The sequence below is a fragment of the Mustelus asterias genome, chromosome 3 (assembly GCF_964213995.1).
Source record: "Mustelus asterias chromosome 3, sMusAst1.hap1.1, whole genome shotgun sequence".
Taxonomy (NCBI): Eukaryota; Metazoa; Chordata; class Chondrichthyes; order Carcharhiniformes; family Triakidae; genus Mustelus; species Mustelus asterias.
Window position 1 is genome coordinate 120,958,249 of NC_135803.1, and position 16,011 is coordinate 120,974,259.

Sequence of the window (16,011 nt, forward strand, 5' to 3'; positions counted from 1 at the left end):
ATGCAGAAGGGCCAGGAAGGACACCTGAGAGATGTGGGCACATGTGAGTGGAAGGAATGGGGCATGGACCCCACCTTCTACCCAGAGGACTTTATGAATAATATAGACCTCAACTGTTCTTTGAAAACTGCTGCTCAAATAATGTAATGTAATGATCTTCACATCAGCTTAAATAAAGTCATAACTGTCACCAATATAAAGTCAACTTTAAACCATTGAACATAGAATTCCTAGGAATATCAAATATATTACAATCCCTTTGCACTTGGAGCACAATGACACAGAAAGGGAAGATTTCTATGTAACCTTTTTTTCTCTTTGTAGAGTTAAAGACGTGACCTTTCGTCTGAGTTATGTTGTGGGACTTGTTTAAATGTTACGCATGCATACGTTGAATAGATATGTTCATTGTATCTGGAATTCATGGAAGCTAAGAAATTGATCATCAGGATTTTTTTATAAACAAATGTCCTGTACAGAATAGAAATGGCACGAGAGTCCAGTACCCCATTGCCTGCAGGTGCTATCCTAGTTTGTTTTAATCCACAAATCTAATTGAAACCTTTTAGCTGTCTGTTGCTATTCAAACCAGTGAAACCCCAGATGGGAGTGACAAGGCTCTAAACTGGACAGGATTCAGGCATCATAATCATGAGAGTGAAGCTGAAGTGGGTTTTGAACATTTATTGAACTCATGGTTTAGATAACAGACAGAAAGGCCTAATTTCAGAATGGGATTTTGGATGTATATATATATATATATTTATAGCAGAGATCATTTCACCATGTCTCCAATTTTTCCCTATGTCAGTTTGCTTGGATTTATGATGTTGCTATTCTAGTTCATGCTAGAAGCTGAAGTTAATGTTAACAAAACCATTTGCTCTTCGTGGCATCTTAACTACATGGTTAACAGAAAAACTAACCTGTACTTGGTTATATTGCAACATTTCTGTCAGACACACATTCTAGAAGAGAGAGAAAATCTGTAAATGAATTATAAAATGGTTATGCAGTCAAGGACTTCAGCTGTCACAAGCCACTTGCGTTAAATTTGAGCAGTTTCAGATTACTGTCTCGATCGTACGGTTGCAATGCATTTTAAATTGACTCCTACATATGCTGTAATTTATATTACATGCCAAGTAGTGGGTTTTCATTTAAATTTGTTTCTTATTACTATTTCTCATGACGTTTGAAGATCAATATAATGTTGGATGACATAGGTTAAAAAGTAATATTGATTGCATAATGTAGGACCTCAAAGTGTGTCGGATGACATGGTGGGACCTTATTGGTATTATAATTTCCTCCATCATCAGATTACCAGAAAATACAAATTTTATTCTAAAATATGAGAAGAAATACAATTGTGAACAAGAAAGCAACATATTACAGGATCCCAGTTGCATTAAAACTGCAAGGTTCTGGTTTACGGTGAACCCGAGATACGTTACTGCCTTGAAACGAGAATACTTGACTTAATTTGTTATTGGAATTAATCAGCAAGTTCATGAGTGGCAAAGATAACGGTGCCACCCTGATTCTGTTCTATCTAAACTGGCCGAGAATTGATTATCTTTTTGAGACAAACCGGCAGATGACACAAGCCCAACTTTCTTCATCAGAGCCAAATGCTTGATTGACGTCATGTCTGACTTAAGATTGATTTTTTTTTGGAAATTAATTAATTTTGTTGCTGAAATAGCTACATGCCATTTAAGGATTTGCTCATGCCTGAGGTAAACTCTGCTGCCCGTTGCACTGTAGGTGTAGATCTAGTAGTTTAGAAAATGCAATTATTCAATGACCATAATAGTGGATGACTGTTCTACTGGAAACATGCTCATCAATGTGTTTTGAGTGTAACCTTCCACTTACTGCACTTTGAGGTTGGCATTCTTCATCATAGAGGATTCAGGCGTCACTAATTCCTCACAAGGACTGAGAGTAATTTAAAAAGCAGGACAGGGTCAGTCTTTTATAAATGACTACTTAAATAAGGTCACTATGTAAATCTGTTGTAATCTGTGAGAACGATAAAAGGAATTCCGAGTGTTTTTGCACAAATATCACATATTCCTAAAGTTATGTTAAAGTTTGAATTAAAAGTGACCATCTGCCAAAAGCAATTTTAATTGAGGCAGCCACTAAACCTTGTGCAAAATACTCTATACGTGTTCTCCAAATAGCTTGCTTGAGTAATAGATCATGCTCTTTTGAGGTTTGTGTCAAGATGCATTGCTTTTGAAATGACACTGTGGGATATGCATTCATCTGAAATTCTTCTTTTCACTACTTTCAAATGCAACCTTTACTAAAATAGTGGAGAGGAGAGGTTAAGATGAATGTACCTAACCTAATATCCTAATGTGTAATTTCGGATCCAAATAGAATGCTTTATTCACCATCCATTTTGTGCTCTGCTTGATAGGGAATTAGCTGCTCATACTGTTGTATAAAAGAAATGTTATTTTAAGAATGTTCTTATATAATCTACATAGTAATGTTCTTCTCATTACTAGCATGTAATTCACTAAAAATGCTGAAGCGAATTCCAGCATTTAATCTGGGCAGCACGGTGACACAGTGGTTAGCACTGCTGTCTCACAGCGCCAGGGGACCAGGTTTGATTCCCGGCTTGGGTCACTCTCTGTGTGGAGTTTGCACGTTCTCCCCGTGTCTGCGTGGGTTTTCACCAGGTGCTCCGGTTTCCTCCCACAGTCCAAAAAACGTGCTGATTAGGTGCATTGGCCATGCTAAATTCTCCCGCAGTGTAGCCGAACAGGCGCCGGAGTGTGGCGACTAGGGGATTTTCACAGTAACTTCATTGCAGTGTTAATGTGAGCCTACTGGTGACACTAATAAATAAGCTGAAAACTTTACGATTAAATTGTAATGAATTGGAGTTCTTTTGGGCGACTAGGATAAAATTGCATTTATGGTAGGATAATTGAGCGGGTACAGATCATGTTTTCAATATGTGGACCAAATTATGTTCGTTTTATCTTTCAGACCCAAACAATGACAGGGGCAGTTCCACAACAGGTTCACAAAATGTACCGGAAGTGAAATATTTATCAGAAAGACGACCTCATCCATCACTGGAATCCAATTATCCACCAGAACTTCACAAATCATCACAGCACAGGGAAAGGAGGATTAGTGAACTAGAAGAGCCAATAGGCAGGAAAGAACACAGCAGACCAACCAAGGAGCACCACACTACAACCTGGAATGATACTTCCAAAAGAAAAGAAAATGTACCCGGAAGAAAGAAGGACAGATCACCTGATAGGAAACAACGTCAAGAAAGAAAGGCAGAGAATGGATACCATCAAAGATCTCCTGAAAGAGGTAGGGAAATATCAAGGATGGCATTTCAAAATATGGAACGGACCGAACGATCTCTTGGCAGACACAAGGAGGGACCATTCGAAAGGAGGAAAAGGTCACCCGACGGGAGATGGCAAGATTTACCGGATAGGCGGAGGGAAAGGTCACCCAGCAAGAGAAATGAGAAGTCACCTGACAGAACAAGAGAAAGGTCACCTTACAGGAAGAGAGAAACAACAGGCGAGAGAAGAAGAGAGCGGTCACCTGAGAGGAGGAGGCACAGGTCACTCGATACAAAAAGAGACAGATCACCTGAAAAGAGAAGCAAAGCTGATGAAAGAGCCAGGCACAAAGATGAACATAACATGGAGAAAAATGACATTGCCCGAGGTTCTAGGCAATCCCCGCAGCCGAGGAGGAAGGCTGTTCGAGAATGCAGCACTGATCTCAGCATCTGAATGAAGGGTTATGCACTGGACAAGTCAAGTTCTATCTAAAAGGACAACATAGGTTCTCTGAACAGATCCAAAGTTGATTGGTGTTTGTCAGCTTGAAAAGACTAGAGGCCTATTGATGTAAAAAAAAATACAGAATACAGACAAAAATGACACTGTACATATGTCAGGAAAATGATAACAGTAAAATGTGCCTGACCCAACACAAGCTAGGGATTGCTCAAAAGGAAAATAGTATTGAAATTACATGTCAATCGTAAGCCTTAATTGTATTATTGATTTTAGATAACTTGCCAGATATTTTGTTAGTCCTTGGGGTGTCTCCAACATTGTAATGAAATCAGATGACATTAGCACAAAATAATTGCACTTTGTCGAAACACTATGCCGTTTTAATACTGAGTATTTTTCTATATCACACAAAAAAAAAGTTTGGAGGCTTTCTGAAACATCTAAAAATTGATGGATATGGTGTTGTTTAAACTGGTGAGTTGCTGACATGGAAGTGGAGCGAACTTCTAAACTGGAGGAATATGATGCGGGATGTTGATATACTTATGAAGGAGAGAGTGTGTTTAGACCAATAGAAAAATGGCTAAAGAGATTGTGCAGACTTTAGCATCAATTGTAAACAGGTGGTGTATTCAAGATTTGAAGCGAAGTAGTAATGTAGATTCATTTGATAATTTCTAAGCCAATTGCAAAAGGGGACTGTGTGGTGAAGGTCTGCTGTGGCACTGCTTGAAAAACGAGAGGAGAAACTGCCTAGCTGAGCCATGAAGAAGCTCTTCATTACTGTTGAACCACTAAGTGAACTGCTTTCAGTGCTTCAGTGTGTATATGTATACTGTTCACATTTCCATTACAACACTAAAGTACACATTGCAAGTTTTATCACTGTTGTTGCCATGGTACTGTACAAATGTATGACTAACCATCTTGTGTACAAAGTTTAAATTGTAATTAATTGAGCCTGTTGGAAAATGTTGCCTTTCTTGTAAAAAAAAAGTAAAACTATGGCAAAACTAGTTGTGAGGAATGTGATAGTGTTTATATTTCAGAAATGGAACAAACTGATTTATGGGACATATTTTAAAGTAAAATGATTCAGGTATATAAAACTGTTTTCAAAAGGAATACTATATCAGTAATTATTAAGTTTTTGTTGGTTTTGGGATTCTATTTCTTGATGGTGAACCTGCCTGTATATTATGAAATACTTGTATGCAGTCTGTGTTCTTTAAGCATTAATTCTTGCAATGTGCTATAGGCCTAATGTTCCGCTGTGTAGATTGAAAGCAATATATGGGCAAATCTTTTTATAAAACACTATGCATATATAAATACTACATTGTTCGTAGCTTGACCCATGTGGCTATATACATAACTTTAGTGTAGTACAGTATAGTATGTAGATGTTAATATTATACTTATAGCTTCTTCCGCCAACCCCGAAACAGATCACAATGTATATGTAGCTACAAAAAGAAGTCTGTGAATGCTATTTTTATTATCAAATAAAATTTTCCATACAAATTCATCAATTTAGTGTTAATGAGTGCCATAAAGAACCTACCCTTTTTCTCACTGTTTGACTATCTTCTGAGCTATTTTTTTAAAGGATACTCAAAAAAATGTTTCATGTTGCACTGTGGCCTGAGCTACATTGTTTCATTATCTTGGATCAGATAGATGAGAAAGATATGATGGAAGGGGTAAAGTTATAACAGGTGATTTGCATTCAAAATATCGATAAAAGTGGACCTGGCAAATACTCTTTGCTTCAAGGTCAAAATATTTCCAACGCCTGTTAGAAATGTTGGATAGTGTAGTGTGCATCGGCCATAATAAGAAATTACATGTTGAAGTATTTGTTTAATTTCCCACATATTTTCATGCTGTCATAATTATTTTGCTGCCCTAATTTGTCCCTAGTGTCAGGGGATTAGCAGGGTAAATATGTGGGGTTATGGGAATGGAGCCTGGGTGTGGTCAGTGCATACACGATGGGCTGAATGGCCTCCTTCTTACTATAGGGATTCACTGTTTGGAAGAATAGCCGCATATACAAGAATGTATTTTTGTGTTGGTTTCACAGAAGGAAGCAACAATTTGTACAGTTGTCCTGCATGATACAGATTTGATTGCAACTCCTATTGATATAAATGTGAATGCTTACAGTGACAGTTGCTGTAATTATAGATCTGAAATGGTCTGCAGTTGTTCACTGATGCATGGTTTCTTGGTGTAAGATAGACTGACTCCACAAACAGCACCCCCCCCCCCCCCCCCCCCCACCCCCCGGACACACACTCTGTCACACACGCGCACACAGTAAGAGAACCACGCGGACCTCTTAGTCACGGTTTGAATTCTGTTTCACAAATTTCGAATTATTCACTAACGATATGGGAACATTGTTTAAACTGACAAGAACAATGTGATTATTAATTGAACACTAATCCATGATCCCAGAGTATAATAAACAAAAACTTTGAGAACAAGAAATCAGTTAAGGAGTTTGGAATTATTTTCTAAGTTTGTGAACAAATGCAACAAAGTTCCAAAATGAAATGTGCCACAAATAAATATTATTTAGAATAATATTTCCCCTGTTGAAAGACTACTCATTCACTGAGACATCTATACCACAAGAAAGTAAGACAGTTTGCAAACATGGCAAATGCTTACATATAAGAAATATGGAAGAGCCTTGAAATTTAAATTAGATTTTTATCAGTGCTGTTTTCAAGGTGTGAAAATTAGCACTGAGTATTCAAACTGTTGAATTTAAACAGAAATTATATGTACTGTTTCAGCAAAGGTATACCACACACCGTCTTAAGAAATGTCACATCTGAATATCAAAACATGGTAACTAAAATGCAAGCGTCAGTAAAGCAAGTGTAGATTTTGTGCATCGGCCATAATAAGAAATTACATATTGAAGGTATTTGTTTAATTTCCCACATGTTTTCACGCTGTCATAATTATTTTGCCGCACTGTTTGGAAGAATGACCATATATATGTAGAAAATAGAAGCAGGGATAGGCCATTTGACCCTTCGTGTCTGTTCTGCCAATCACTATGATCATGGCTGATCATCAGATTCAATACCCTGATCCCAACTTCCCCCCCATATCCGTTGATTTCTTTAACCCCAAGAGCTATCTCTAATTTGTTCTTGAAATCACACATCGGCCTTAGCTATTTTCTGTGGTAGTGAATTCCACAGATTCACCATTCTCGAGGTGAAGAGATTTCTCCTCACCTCAGTCCGAAAAATTTACCCCTAGTTCTGGACTTCCCCACCATCGGGAACATTCTTTCTTAATCTATCCTGCCTAATCCTGTTAGAATTTTCTAAGTTTCTTATAGTATAGAATACCCTGTCATAAAAAATAGCCTTTTCTCTTGCAGAAAAAAAGGAAACCAACTACAAAGGATATTAGTGTAATTCAGAGGAATCTTCACAGGGATTTGTTTGCATTTCAATTCTGCATTGTAACTTCTTTTGTGAGCACTTCAAATGAAGTGAACTGCCTCCTATTTTTTATTCATTCATGTCATGTGAATGTCGCAATGAAAGGTATTTATTGCACATGCTTAAAGGTGGCAGAATTCCTTTCCTTAAGGACATCAGTGAACCGGATGGGTTTGACAACAATCTTGTAGTTTTATGGTCATCAATGCTGATAGTAGCATTTTATTCCAAATATATTTCATTGATTGATTTTTGAAATTCCCCCACTACCCTGGTGAGATTTGAACTTGGCCAGAATTACATCAGCCCTTTAGCAATAGGTTTGAGGCAGGAAGGTTGGCAAAATGGAATGGGAAAGCATCGACGTAGGATGTCCAATGTCTTCCCATCGCAATGTCATTTTGCAGTGGGAAAGCGGTGGGAAAGTTGGCAGTTTGGCTACTCTCCCACCGAGAGGCCAATTGAGCAACTTAAATGGCCTGGGAATTTTGCCTGTACCAGGGAGTGCTCATCATCAAGTGCGGAAACCTCTGGATAAATTGTTTTTTGTTTCATGAGATGTGGGTGTTGCTGGCTAGGCGAGCATTTATTACCCATCCTAATGGCCATTTGGAAGATGCTAGTGAGCCAAATTCTTGAACTGCTGCAGTCCATGATTTAGATATGCCCACAGTGCTGTTAAGGAAGAGAATGGCAGTGCAGTGGTTAGCACTGCTGCCTCACTTCGATTCTGACCTTGGATGACTGTAGGTGTGGAGTTGACACATCCTCCCCGTACCTGTGTGGGTTTCCTCCGGATGCTTGGATGTCCTCCCACAGTCCAAAGATATGCAGCTTAGGTGGGTTGGCTGTGCTAAAAATTGCCCCTTAATGTCTGAAGATGCATAGTTTAGGTGGATTAGCCATGGTAGATACGCGAGGTTGTGGGGATAGGATGGGCCTGGGTAAGATGTGCTTTTAGAGAGTGGGTAGGACTCAATGGACTGAATGGCCTCTTTCTGCACTGTAGGAATTCTATGGAATCTAGAATTCCAGAATTTTGATCCTGTGACAGAGAAGGAGAGGTGATATAATTCCAAGTCAGGATGATTTGGAGGGGAACTTGCAGGCGGTGGTGTTCCCATGCATTTGCTGCCCTTGTCCTTCTAGATGACAGAGGTCACAGATTTGGAAAGGTGCTGTTGAGGGAAACACGTTGACCTCCCAGCAGCTATTAGGGGCAGCAACCCTCCTTTCTGGGTAATGGCCGCCCTTGTGGCAGTGGTGCTGCTGGTGCCTCAGAACCTACAACTCCTTGTCCCCACCACTATGCTACCATTCCTATTCCTATATTGTCTCAAATGATATAAAGATAACTGACTTAAAACATCACATGCAAATGGATTTGCTTTCCCCATGTGGAAATTCTTTCCCATAACAATGTGGGAAAGGGCAATTAAAATATCCTGCTACTGTATAACCAGCAAGCTTATGTTATTCCAACAATCTGTAATGTCAGCACCAGCTAGCAACTACACAATCAGATAACACCAATCCCTCGTGCTTAATAATTCTGAAATTTAAGATCCTGCAAGAACTACATCTTCAAAGGTGAAGGTGAAAATGTGCCTGAAGTTCTTTCACTGGGATCAGCCCACGATTTACCTAATAATGTAACAATCATCCTGATATGTGCACGTTCTGTGATTAATTGCACCTTGATGTTCATTTAACTGATGTATTCTTATCTCCTATAATTAAACTAATTATATAGACAGCTGCCTGCAATGAAATGAGGTCACAGAGCTGTAGTATCACAATAAACTTTCAGCACACAAACTGGCCTCTTGGCCCAACGCACCAGTGCTGGCATTTATAGCTCACTTTACTTCTTCTCGCCCTCTCAGTATATCAAAGAACAAAGAATTACAGCACAGGAACAGGCCCTTCGCCCCTGCAAGCCTGCACTGACCATGCTGCCCGACTGAACTAAAATCCCCTACCTTTCTGGGGCTCATCCCTCTATTCTCATCCTATTCATGTCTTTGTCAAGACACCCTTAAAAGCAACAATCGTAATCTGCTTCCATTCCCTCCCCCGGCAGTGAGTTCCAGACACCTCTGTGGAACAAACTTGCCTTGTACATCTCCTTTAAACATTGCCCCTCACACCCAAAACGCATTTCCCCTCATAACTGACACTTCCACCCTGGGAAAAAGCTTCTGACTATCCACTCTGTCCACTCTCCTATTCCTTTCTTCCTCATGTACTTATCCAACTTCCCCTTAAATGTCTGCATGGAAATTAGTGTTTGCAATACTTCTGCTTTAGGCAGAGACTACCCGATTGAGCATTTGGCCTCCCAAGCTATGCTGCTAGCGACCTGCGGGAAAAATGCATTGTGCAGTTTGTGTAAGTGGAGAACACTGGTGGTTGTGACTTGCAACCAAACCACGTTGTCTGGCCTGGTTTCCCTGCTATTTGGAAATACCACTTCACTGGAAGTGATGAGGATTACAGTATTGAGAAGAGTAAGAGAGAGCAACACAAATTAGAAGGAGGAGAGCGAGAGAAAAACAAAACTACCGGAGGACGGTAGGGTTAAAAACTATGGGCGGGAAAGAGAGAGAAAGCAAAACTAGGGGAGGGATGGAAAGAGAAAAACCTAACCCGGAGTGAGGGAGAATTCATGTCAGCCTGTGTGGTATTGTGTTTCATAAAAAAATTCAGGCAACTTTGGTGTTGCTTCCTGAGGACTTGAGCCTCTCCTACCTCAAGCTGGGCTTTGTGTGTGGAGTATGGGAGTCAGTGAATTGCATTAGGTTTGGTTTAATTCATCATTTTTTGTATCTTGCTGTGTATTGTAATGCATTGGGCAAAAACCTGAGCTGGAAGTTGCTTGATGTTTTGATGAATCAAGTGTTAATTGATGTTTCCCATCACAGAAGTCGTTCTTATTTGAACACATTGTAGACGACGGGCTGACTGCAATGCAGGCATGCCAGAGGCGCACAAATGGGCAGTGGAGGCCAGATGGAGCCGCAAAGTGGTGAGGAGAGGACATCTTAGGGATGATGCCCCGATGTACATAGGGAACTCACTTAAATGAAAATGACTTTTCAATAAAGTTGTTTAAAAGAACAGCCTTCCTACACTCACTTGCCTGCCACTGCCCAGCATTTTGTGGCAGTGGACTGAGAACCACAAGTGGGCAGTAATTGGCCACTTGAAGGCTGCAGCAGGGCGAATGGGAACCTTATGCCTCCCCTCCCCCCCCCCCCCCCAAACTTATGGGGACCAAGTTGGGGATGAGCAGGAAGGTGGTAGGCTAGCCACCTAACATATTTGACATGCCGCTGCCACCCTGCCGAAAACATGCCTGGCAGGAAGCTGGATTTTATCTATGGTTATCATATCTAGAAATAATAATTCAGGGCAAAATTAATTCTCATTTGGTCAGATACAGGTTCATTAAGGAAAAACACCACAGATTTGTTCAGGTCAGCTCATGTTTAACTACCTTGTTGAAGTTTTTTTGAAGAGGGTGGATGAGGGTAATGCTGTTGATGTGGTACACATGGACTTCCAGAAGGCATTTGATAAAGGGCAGCATGACAGACTTGTGAGCAAAGTTATACCTCGTTGAATAATGACCCTGGCAGACTTAGATCCTCCCTGCCTGCATGACGTCAATTGTAGGCTTGTAGGGGTCCATAACAGTAGCCCAGGACTTTCCATTTAAAAAGTTGGAAAAATGGCACTTCTATTTTGGAGCATCCTATCTTTCATTTAGCTGAAAAGACATGCTGCTTCTTCAGTGCTAGCAAGCCGTGATGGACCTCTGTTGGCCTTATGACTTCGACAGCCCATGGACACTGAGTTTATTTCTGACCACTAATTGGCCAATTATCACAGATGAGTGAGGGGTTTCCCACATTCTGCGGGCTTCTGATGCCCATGTGACTTGTGACGGCAGGGTCCTGAAGCCCACGGAGATAATCCTGCCCTCAGCCTATAGAAGAATGAGAGATGATAATGAAATATATAAAATCCTCAAGGAACTTGACAGTGTAGATGCTGGAACGATATCTCCCCTGGCAGGGGAGTCCAGAACTAATAATCATCAACGTGGAATAAGGGGTCAGCCATTTCAGGTCGTCTGAACTCGAAACGTCAGCTCTTTTCTCTCCTTGCAGATGCTGCCAGACTTGCTGAGATTTTGCAGCATTTTCTCTTTTGGAGCCACAACCATCTTCCTTTGTGCTTGGTATGACTCCAACCAGAGCAGCTTTTCCTCTGGATTCTCATTAATTTCACATTTACTAAAATGCCTTGATACCACACTCTGTCAAATGCTGCCTTGATGTCAAAGGCAGTCCCTCTTAAGCTCACCTCTAGAGTTTAACTCTTATGTCTATGTTTTACCAAGACTGTAATGAAGTTGAGAGCCAAGTGGCCTTGATGGAACCCAAAATGAGCAATGATGAGCACATTATTGCTGAGTAAGAGCTGCTTGATAGCACTGTAAACAACACCTTTCATCCCTCTGATACTTGAGAGTAGACTGATGGAGTGGTCATTGGTCAGTTCAGATTTGTCCTGCTTTTTATGGACAGGACATACTTGGGCAATTTTCCACATTGTCAGGCAGATGAAGCAGCTTGGTTCGTTCTGAAGCAGAGATCTCCAGAACTCCTGGCAGGATGTTGTCCTGCCTTACAGCTTTTGCTATATGGCATTCAACAACTTCTTAATACCACATGGAGTGAACGGAATTGTCCAAACACCTGCATCTGTGATGGTGGGGAAATGGTACACTTGGCACTGCTGTTCTGAAGATGGTTGCAGGAGTTTCAGGCTTGTTGTTTGCATTCACATACTGGTCTCCACCTTCAGTTAGGCTGGGGATGTTGAAGGAGCTTCCTCCTCTGATTATTTGTTTAATCGTCAACTGCCATTCATGACTGGATGGGACAGGGTTGCAGATCTATGATCTGATGGTGGTGGTATTGATTAGCTGTCTATAACATGATGCTTCTATTGTTTAGCATGCATGCAGTCCTGTGTATCTTCTGGTTGCCACATCATTAGTAAGTACATTTGGTGCTGCTTCTGGCATGCCCTCCTACGTTCCTCATTGAGTCTGAGTTGATTTCTTGGCTTGACAGTAATAGTAGAGTGAGGGGTAAGCAGGTTATGAGATTACAGGTTATGGTGGAATACAATTCTGCTGCTGCTTTTTATGGTCCACAGTGCCGTAGTGTTTCTCAGTTTTGAATCTCGAGATTGTTCTGAATCTATTCCAATGATCTAAGTGGGGGTGCCACAGAACACAATAGGGAGTGTCCTTCGTGTGAAGACAGGACTTTGGCTCCTCAGGGACTGTGCAGGGTCACTCCTACCCATACTGTCATGGACAGATGCATCTTTGACAGGTAGATTGCTGAGGGTGAAGTGTCATGGGTCCGGTCAACTTCTACCCAGTCCAGATAGAAGATCAGTCATGACTTTAATAAATTGTGCTCAAAAAGCTAACTGGCAATGTCCACTGCTAATTAGAATCATAGAATCCCTACGGTGCAGAACGAGACCATTCAGCCCATTGAGTCTGTATTGATCAGTCCAAAGATGTGCGGGTTAGGTTGATTGGCCATGCTAAATTGGCCCTAGAGTCAGGGGATTAGTGGGGTAAATATCTGGGGTTATGGGGATAGGGCCTGGGTGGGATTGTGGTAGGTGCATACTTGATGGGCCGAATGGCCTCCTTCTGCACTGTAGGCATTCTATTCTATGAGTCTCCGAAAGAGCAACTTATCCAGGCTAGATTTTAACTTTGTTCGCTATGGCAGCTGGTCACCTCTTCAGGTGTCATGATGCCACTGACGTTTTGAGGATGAGCCTTGTGAATTGTACTCGTGAGCTTGGACACCTAACAGGCATCCCATAGCCACAGAGATGTTGCCAGACTTGGGTGCTTGCAGCAACTGCAGATAGGTCCTGGGGAGGCCTTTGACAAGGTACCACATGGTAGGTTGTTGCATAAAGTTAAATCTCACGGGATCCAGGGTGAGGTATCTAAATGGATACAAAATTGGCTTCTTGACAGAAGCCAGAGGGTGGTTGAAGAGAGTTGTTTTTAAAACTGGAGGCCTGTGACCAGCGATGTGCCTCAGGGATCAGTGCTGGGCCCAGTTATTTGTCATTTATATTAATGATTTGGATGAGAAAATAGGGGGCATGGTTGGTAAGTTTGCAGATGACACCAAGATTTGTGGCATAGTGGACAGTGAAGAAAGTTATCTCCAATTGCAACGGGATCATGATCAATTGGGCCAGTGGGCTGACGAATGGCAGATGGAGTTTAATTTAGACAAATGCGAGGTGATGCATTTTGGTAGATTGAACCAGGGCAGGACTTACTCATTTAATGGTGGGCACGGTAGCACAGTGGTTAGCACTGCTGCTTCACAGCTCCAGGGTCCCGGGTTCGATTCCCGGCTCGGGTCACTGTCTGTGTGGAGTTTGCACATTCTCCTCGTGTCTGCGTGGGTTTCCTCCGGGTGCTCCGGTTTCCTCCCACAGTCCAAAGATGTGCGGGTTAGGTTGATTGGCCAGGTTAAAAAAAAATTGCCCCTTAGAGTCCTGGGATGCGTAGGTTAGAGGGATTAGCGGGTAAATATGTGGGGTGGGATTGTGGTCGGCGCAGACTCGATGGGCCGAATGGCCTCCTTCTGCACTGTAGGGTTTCTATGATTTCTATGATTGGGGAGAGTTACAGAACAAAGAGATCTAGGGGTACATGTTCATAGCTCCTTGAAAGTGGAGTCACAGGTGGACAGAGTGGTGAAGAAGGCATTCGACATGCTTGGTTTCATCGGTCAGAACATTGAATACAGGAGTTGGGACATCTTGTTAAAGTTGTACAAGACATTGGTAAGGCCACAGTTGGAATACTGTGTGCAATTCTGGTCACCTTATTATAGAAAGGATATTATTAAACTAGAAAGAGTGCAGAAAAGATTTACTAGGATGCTACCGGGACTTGATGGATTGAGTTATAAGGAAAGGCTGAATAGACTGGGACTTTTTTCTCTGGAGGGTAGGAGGTTGTGGGGTGACCTTATAGAGGTCTATAAAATAATGAGGGGCATAGACGAGGTAGATAGTCAATATCTTTTCCCAAAGATAGGGGAGTCTAAAACTAGAGGGCATAGGTTTAAGGTGAGAGGGGAGAGATACAAAACTGTCCAGAGGGGCAATTCTTTCACACAGAGGGTGGTGAGTGTCTGGAACAAGCTGCCAGAGGTAGTAGAGGCGGGTACAATTTTATCTTTTAAAAAGCATTCAGATAGTTACATGGGTACGATGGGTATAGAGGGATATAGGCCAAACGTGGGCAATTGGGACTGGCTTAGGGGTTTCAAAAAAAAAGGGCGGCATGGACAAGTTGGGCTGAAGGGCCTGTTTCCATGCTGTAAACCTCTATGACTCTATGAATAGATAATGCAGGTGAAGAAGCAAGACCGACAGGGCATCGGTACTGCTGAGGCTCATAGCAGTGCTCTTGCTCTTCCTGGCCCCACAAATCTTCTGGCAAACTTACCTTTCCAGGGTCTCTTCAGCTCCCTCAGAACTGAAACTTGTCAGAGCCTGGACTGCAACACCGCTTCCAACCAGTCCTACCTGCAAATAGTATTCAGATCTTCTGTACATCATAGGATGTTTGTTTGAGGCCTGTTGTCCATTGCAGGTGTGTCCATGGGCAGGTAACAGTGACATTAGCATTAGAGTTAGCTGGCAATAAATCTATTCATTCTATCATCAGTACCACCGAATTAGCACCAATCTTGGCACATTAAAGTTAACTTTGGGAGCTTGGATTACTGGGACACTACACATTGTGCTAAATTGAATGAAGCTCTGGAGCTTGGATTTACTGTGTAAGCTAAGAACACTAATATAAATAATGTAGAACTGTTGCTGAAGTGATTATGAATACACATCTTATGCATAAATAAACAAAACCATAATATAAGTATGCATGTCATTAAAAAAGCCATTACCAGCAGTTTGTTTTAATGCTAACCCAGGTCTCAATTATTCCCCACAACTGAAGTTATTTTGCTATTGCATGAAATGATTTTTAAAGGGTGACTGAGGTGATTAATTAAAATGTGTTAACTTTCATCAATCACTCTCACAAATAAATGCTAAACACTGAATAAAAATGAAAAGCCATTCCTGAAAAAGACCTGTTGATTCTATGTTAGTTGGGGAGGGGTAGGATATCTGAAAAATTCTAAATCCTATCCCATGATCACATAAATTAGGCTGTATACTGAGGGAGTGCAGCAATGTCAGAGGTGCCCATCTTTGGCGTGAGACATTAAATAGAGGCCATTCTGGTCATAAATAGATGTAAAAGATCCCAAAACACTATTCAAAGATGGAGCTTCCGGATTCTCTCAGTTTCCTGGCCAATATTAATCCTTTGATTTGATTTATCATTGTCACATGTATTAGTATACAGTGAAAGGTATTGTTTTCTGCGCGCTATATAGGCAAAGCATACTGTTCATTGAGAAGGAAAGGAGAGGGTGCGGAATGTAGTGTTACAGTTATAACTAGGATGAAGAGAAAGATCACCTTAATATGAGGTAAGTCTGTTCTAAAGTCTGATGATGTGGAGACTTCTTACTAAAGTCTGATGGCAGCAGAGCAGAACCTGTTCTTGAGTCAGTTGGTACGTGTCCTCA

General features: G+C 41.3%; 1 protein-coding gene across 9 annotated transcripts in view; it reads left to right on the plus strand.

Moving 5' to 3' along the window:
- magi1b (membrane associated guanylate kinase, WW and PDZ domain containing 1b) overlaps positions 1 to 5,347 on the plus strand; it is a 458,604-nt gene extending 453,257 nt beyond the window's left edge. For all 9 annotated transcript variants that reach the window (XM_078209492.1, XM_078209494.1, XM_078209499.1 and 6 more), the window contains one exon: positions 3,016 to 5,347. In XM_078209492.1, coding sequence (XP_078065618.1) covers positions 3,016 to 3,794 — 779 coding nt within the window. In that variant the 3' untranslated portion in view covers positions 3,795 to 5,347. The remainder of the gene's footprint in view (positions 1 to 3,015) is intronic.
- The last annotated feature ends 10,664 nt before the right edge of the window (positions 5,348 to 16,011 follow it).